At 34.7% G+C, this 6954-nt stretch overlaps 1 protein-coding gene across 1 annotated transcript; it reads right to left on the bottom strand.

The window, feature by feature from the left end:
• Window positions 1–1084: 1084 nt before the first annotated feature.
• On the bottom strand, window positions 1085–6067 carry LOC143572366 (E4 SUMO-protein ligase PIAL2-like). The gene is made up of 17 exons (XM_077057551.1): window positions 5883–6067; window positions 4532–4604; window positions 4307–4372; window positions 4135–4200; window positions 3970–4070; window positions 3843–3894; window positions 3685–3756; window positions 3527–3594; window positions 3390–3438; window positions 3209–3293; window positions 2998–3099; window positions 2866–2917; window positions 2744–2795; window positions 2532–2648; window positions 1857–2465; window positions 1467–1761; window positions 1085–1386 (listed from the first exon to the last, which is right to left on the bottom strand). The coding sequence occupies exons 1-17, from the start codon at window positions 6065–6067 to the stop codon at window positions 1085–1087; spliced, it is 2346 nt and encodes a 781-aa protein (XP_076913666.1).
• Window positions 6068–6954: the final 887 nt, after the last annotated feature.

The following is a 6954-nucleotide window of genomic DNA, read 5'->3' as shown; positions in this document are numbered from 1 at the left end:
CTCACGTTTTTAAAATTTTAACAGTGTACTCGTTTCTGATTAATTTTTGTGATTCAAAATTGCTATGTTTAAACATATTATAATATGGTATCCAAGAGTTTGGTGGTTTCATGTATGATCTGTAAGAATGGATCATGGAGATTTGGTTAATGATTAAAATGGTACTGTGAAGATGAAGCATGGAAATAAAAGGAAAACTTAAATTAATTTATAGATGGTTTTATTTAAACGATATAGTCTTTATAGTTTCGTATATAAATTGGATGCCTAACAATTCTATATTTACTTTCTCCGCATATTAAAAGTACATCTAATATCTAATATTTGACATGGTTTAGCATCAAAGACTTGAACTAAAACTACATCTATAATATTTTTGTCATATTAAAGAAAATAATAAGTACTTAATTTTATTTAAAGTATGATTAATAGCTGAAAGAAAAAACCCTTTAAATAAATAACGTTTTGTACCCAACTTTTCTAAATATCGTTAAATGTAATGTCTTATCATTAATGGAAATCGACGCATGGATTTATGTCCCTACTGTATAAATGGCACGTTAGCCCTAGACCGATTGAGGTGTTACAAGAAGCAAATTCAAAGGCTCGTGAAAAGCGACTCGGTCATGGTGGCGACCTATGAAGACATGCGCAACCATCCTTGCGAGAAAACTCCAGTTTTTCTCCAGATTTCTAGTCATTAACACCTGCTAATTATAAATTATGTTCGTCGTTTCTCCTTTGTTAGCTTTCTAGTTGGGTATCAAATACCGAAAATGAAAGTACAAATCGAAAAAGTAGTTATTGAAAACTTTATGTATAATCTACAACTCTTATCGTCGCATTAATGGAATACAAGTTAAGGCATAAAGCTTCTTATTTTGTTTAGCGTGCAAACATAAGTATCGAACTGGTATGAATAAAAATCACCTTAAATGTTTATAAAAATCTGAGAAAATTTATAAAAAACTACAGGCATCCTAATTATGCATACAACTCTGGATGATACCTACAACTCTACAAGTTCTCATGTCTTCAAATAAAAATTAAACATTAATTCCACAGTACATGGTGACTAACTTCTTTACTTATCAGAACCTGGACCGCCAGCCGTATTAGTATCTGAACCCGAACCAGAACTTGAACCTGGACTGCTTTCTCCTGCTTGAGGTCTCAGGTTATTAGCCATTAACGATTGAAAATGAGGAGGAATGAACGGTCTGGGAGTGTTCATAACCGGTGGCGGTCTAGCAGCTTGAACCGGTTGACTCGGTTGAATTAGGGACTGGTTTCTCACAGCTTCAGTGTATTGCCACCCTGAAAGACTTCCTCTCATACGACCCGTTGGCCTTAGCGTTTCCTCTCCGGAGGCGTTTACTGAACTCCCTAGATCCATATTAAGTTATTAACTAACATGATTTTTTAATTTTTGTTTATTAAACGTTGGAAAGTATGTTAATTGTTACCTCTTTGGTCTGTTGTTGCTGCCACTGGCGCGGTTGATGATACGGATGTCTGAATTTGGGAAGTTGTTCGTTGAACACTCGGTAATGGATACGTGGGTGATTGGCTACTTGCAAGCCGAACATGAGGATATGGTTGACTAAATGATCGCACCGGAAGTTGACTTCGTTGGTTCGAGTTGAAACGGTCTGTTGGAAGAATATGTCGGCTGCCATTTATTGGCTGAGGTGAAGGTGAACGACGGACTTGGGGGAGTGTTTGACTTTGACTTGGGAGAAGCAAATGATTAGGTTGACCCTGATTAAAAAACAAATGGAAATTAAAAAGAAGGATAAAATTAGGGAAATAAAAAGAAATAAAATAAATAGAAAAAATAGAAAACACTCATATACCTGAGAATTCATGTGCTGATGTGGATAAGATGTTGAAATGTTTTGTTGTCGGTCAGCATCAACCGGTCTTGCAGAAGTCTGAACTGGAAGTGCCTGAATGGCATTTGGTATTCTTGTTATCCAGGAGGCAGGTGTCGGGTACCTTAAATGGCCGTTGCCATTATTATTTGAGTTTTCAATCTGTTGTGACTGCATAGTATTAGAAACAGGTACTTGACTTTGACTTTGACTTTGACCGGGGGTCAAGGAGTTGAAACTGTGCTGCCTGTGAATAGTATTATTAGTCGTCTCAGTTCCATGTATTGATAAATAAAAATCCCTCCAAAACTCGTCTTCCATATGTGGTGCGACATTTTTATTCATAATACTAGATTCGCCAGCCGGCAAAGGCTTTTTGTCATCATCCTTATCAGTTTTATCTATCTCGTAATCATCTACAGTAAGGTCCATAACATCAACCGCATTTTGGGTAGCGGTTTCTTGGTTCGAAGGAGGTACATCATTCGGTTTTTCTGAAGGCTCGTTACTGATATTTTCAGTGACGGCTTGCCACGAACCATCGCCTGATATTTCCACAATCGAGACGTCTTCTCCAACCTCTTTCAAGATCTATATATAACTATAATTAATAATAATAATAATATATAAACGGAAAATGTATGCATGCTGACTTGCCTTGGCCATGCTTTGATCAATCCTAATATCAGGGATGCAGACTGATCGGTTACAATGGGGACAACGCCACTGTGGTGTTCTTGAGTTCATTCCCACGTAATTGTTGAAATCAAAACACTTGATTTAAAAAAATAAAAAAACTTAGGATATCATATAAGAACATTAAAAATTTAAAATCAAAACTTTTTGATGATGTGGCGTGGAGAATTTACCGGAAGATGTTTACATGTATGCCCTTTAACAGGGATATTGATACAACCGAAACTGTATAAAAAATAAGAACAATAATCAGATTACAGAAGTTTCACAATTGGATTTTGTATTAGTTATATACCTTAGGGGGCACTTTAGCGATATCCTAGATGGTCCTTCAACTATCTCATTATCTATCATCAAAGGATAAACGTATTAGCCCAGAAAAGGATAGAAATGGTTTTAAAAAATTATATATAAACGTGTAGTTAACCTGGATCAGATTGAGTAGCAACGGGCGGAACATAGTCAGGAATGGTAGGAAAACTAGGGCTTGCAACCACACTCATGAAGCCAAGAACTATAATATATCTCCCTATATAGAATCAAATAAAATGTCACGTGGCAGGAGTCGCGCATTAAAATTATTTTAAAATCAAGAAATTATGTTAAGATAATAATATTAATAATAATAAAGAGATTACCGTTAAATTGGCCCACTACTTGAAGAAGATTGCTTCCATATTTAAGCATATGCGTGACAGGTGTCGGCATCTGTGGTCCAGGATCCTAATGAAGAAATTTAAGAAACAAAAACATGTTAGTGTTCTCCGGTCACCACGACCACGTCACAATACAAGCCATACAGCAGTCTGTAGAACAAACCTTGTAAATAACAGTCCTTTTATTGACCCCTACTCCATTCAATAAAAAACTACAAATTAAAACAAATAAATTAAAGATAAACCCGATTCAAACGCATATGCATATTCTTCAATGAAAAGAATCACTTAAGTGCATACTTGGCTTGCTGAGGAGTTATGAGGCATGATGATGTCTCTATATTATCTGCTTGAGCAACAAATAAATACTGCAAGAAAATTAGTTCAACATAAAAAAAAAGTGAGATTCGTAATCAAGATGAGAATATATAACACAATTTATTATGGTAAATGCTTACAATCTTTTCATCTGGAGATGTTCTTGAACTCTTCGATATATAAAGATCAGTCGTATATGAATCATAACCTGGCTATAATAATACAGAAAACATAGATTAAGATCACGAGTATAAAAATAACCTTTTTTCCAAATAAAATAAAAACGGAAAATTAATACCATGGTCTCGACAATAGCAAATATTTCGCCCATTTTCATTCCTGGATAGAACCTGAAAGTGAATATCCTTCAGTGAAAATTCCAAATTTTTGAGCAAAAACTTTATACAAAGAAAGATGATAAACACCTTGACATAATTGTGGATATGGTGGGATGTAAGTTACTCTCCTTGTTCTTCACATGAGAATTCAAATCATCAACGCTAACACTGCAGAAACGGCTTTGCATCTACAATATGCAGAAAGATACTTTCATAAGTATGTTGTAAAAAGATGAAAACAAAAACACGAACCTCTTTTGAAAGAACATAAAGTTCCTCCTTTGCCTTCTCACTGAACCATCCGTTACTACACGCACTCTATAAAAACAAATAAACTACATCAATTAGAAAAAGCCAGTGGAAGTGGGAAAAAAAATAATATTTCTTTATTATTCAACCTTATTTTAGAAACAGATTTGAGTACCTTTACAGAGATCATGAGTACCATAACAGCTGATTGTGAAGAGAGATCGTTTTTCCGCTGGCATACCTTATCAACGCAGAAAAAGGCCAGTTATATAAGTGAAAAATAACGTTAAATGAAATAGAATTATTCATAGAATCACAGGTAACATAATTATGTACGGAAGTAAAACAGCATTAAACTTAGTAAACGAAGCTTTCAATATTTGTATAGAAAGAAAGTAACCTGATTTAACAAATAAGGTAAATCAGGAGCTCGGCCTGGGACTTCGTTATTAGAAACAGCATAATCAATGTCTCTGTAATTGTCAATGTGTAGTCAGTATGATGAATTAAACAAAAAAATCAAGATTAATTAAACAAGATCTAGAAATCAAAGAAATTTATATGATTAATAAATAAAGTATCTAGAAAACTATCAAGGCGAGAATGTGATTAAACAAATCTTAATTCAATCTACAATTATACATGGATACAAATTACAAAGCTATCATAGAAGACAATATTAAGAAGCATAATCTTCTAGTTATAGACTCTTAACTTCTCAATCACACGGTCAGTATGCAAGTTGCATGTTATTTTATCCATTTAACAATCTACTATCATTCTGCATATGAAACCGTTCAGTTCTTAAATATAAATAATAACAAAACTAGAATTTTACACCTCATTAACTCAGCTAAAGGTCTAAACGCAGAAAACTAAATTAAAATCAATAAAAAAAAAAATTTTTCATGGGCTGACAATCACCTATCAGAAAACTTCATCACACAGACTTGTGACTAGGCCGGTAAATGAACCAAACGTTCAGCGAGGTCGTGAACCGTTCGGTCGAACGCTCATTTAGTTAATAAGCAAGCAAAACATGAACAAAAATTTCGTTCGTTTAGTTAAATGAACGACCATGAACGCATGCTTCGTTCATTCATTTATGATTTATGTACATTCGTTTAAATATTAAAAAAAATAAGTGAACTTTATTTGCCTTTTATTTACATTTGTGTATGTCCGTTCGTGATGTTATTTTTGTTCGTTTGTGTTAATTTTAGTGTGTTCATCTATGTCTGTTTGTGTTCGTTTACGTTTGTTCATATATGTTCGTTTATGTTTGATCATTTATGTTCGCTTAGATTTTAAACAAACGAGCATTGAACACAAACATCAATATATATCCGTTTATGTTTGTTCAGTTATGTTCGTTTGTGTCTGTGAACTATATACTTATATTAACTGCTCCTGTTCCTGTTCATTTAAAGTTAAATGAACAACCACGAACTCGTTGTACAGGCCTACATATGACTTCTGTGAGTCTGTCTAGCTCTTCCTAAACAGTAAACCAATTCTCCTTCACACTAATCACTTCATCAATTCCACAAAATCAGCTCAACAGCCAACTAATCACACTACATTCAAAACCTAGGGTTTCAAACAGCCACAATAACAACAAACTCGGCTAAATAATAATTAAATAACAGAATTTAAACTAAAACGTTACACATTAACACTAACAGAAGCATATAATTTAATAATAATAATAATAATAATAATAATAATAATAATTGAATTAAAAAGTAAACCTAGCGAGAGATAGACAGAGGTTGCAAAACTCAGCATTATCGGAGCGTGCATCGACGCGAACGTGAGCGAGTAAGCGGCTAGTCACGGCGGAGATGCGAAACGCGTTGACGTACGCCGGCGATAGTGTGTGTCCGGTGCTCACGTCGGCCGGTCCGGTTACCGGTCTAGCCACAGTTCCGGTCATGGTGTCAGAGTTTGAGTTAATTAAAGTGTTTGAATTAAATTGCGTACAGATTATTTATTGAAGGTGTTTATGGAGAAGATATGTTTATATAAGTTTTAGATTTGAATATTGAACTTTATTTTCAGGAAACTTAAAGAGGAAATTACATTTTTGTCCTTTTTGGTTACATCGTTTTCTCACGGTTGTCTTTTGCCTTTATAAATGTTGGGAATCGTTCTTTATGTTTAAAAGGCTTTATGCGGTTCGTCTTTTTCATTAACGGTTTAATTTACTCACGTGCCCTGCACATGACAGTAGGGATTAGCAAAATACCGTGTACCGAAACCAATACCGTCGTTACCGACTCGATATTAACATTTTTTTGGGCTTTGGGATAAGTATAGTAACGGTTTTGCAGTTTGATATGATACTGGTATGTTACCGAATTTTTGCTTTGGGTAACGCGTCGATATCGATTCGATACTGGTGTGATACTAATCTCATCCCTACATGAGAGTATAGGTGCACAAACCGGTTTAAAACTCAAAATCGGTTTGGGTTGAAACCAGTTCGGTTTGGTCAACAAATGTCAAAACCGGTTTATAATCAGTTTCGGTTTGGGTTGAAACCAGCTTCTTACAATGTTACGATCGGTTTCGGTTCGGGTTTTGACCGGTTCAATTCGGATTTTGACCGACTTTTGCCTAATTTTGACCGGTTTCGTTTCGGTTAACATGTTTGAAACCGGTTTTGTGAAGAAAATTACAAACCGGTTTCTACATAATCGGTTTCAAACCAGTTTGATTTTCGGATCAGTTCGGTTAACTGGTTTATTTACCCACCTCTACATGAGAGTGAATTCGTCTTTATACTATTTTAGGAACTATTTGTGTAATTAACTTAAAGTT

Source organism: Bidens hawaiensis, unplaced genomic scaffold, assembly GCF_021521415.1.
Source record: "Bidens hawaiensis isolate Kalapana, Puna unplaced genomic scaffold, B.hawaiensis_p1.1 tig00025810_1, whole genome shotgun sequence".
NCBI lineage: Eukaryota > Viridiplantae > Streptophyta > Magnoliopsida > Asterales > Asteraceae > Bidens > Bidens hawaiensis.
This window is presented reverse-complemented; position numbering and strand designations above follow the sequence as displayed.

Coding starts and splice junctions, on each gene's coding strand:
- LOC143572366 (XM_077057551.1), bottom strand. CDS start 6,067: ATGACCGGAACTGTGGCTAGACCGGTAACCGGACCGGCCGACGTGAGC. Junction 4,071..4,134: donor TTTATGTTCTTTCAAAAGAG/GTTCGTGTTTTT, acceptor TGCATATTGTAG/ATGCAAAGCCGTTTCTGCAG. Junction 3,595..3,684: donor CATCTCCAGATGAAAAGATT/GTAAGCATTTAC, acceptor ATTTTCTTGCAG/TATTTATTTGTTGCTCAAGC.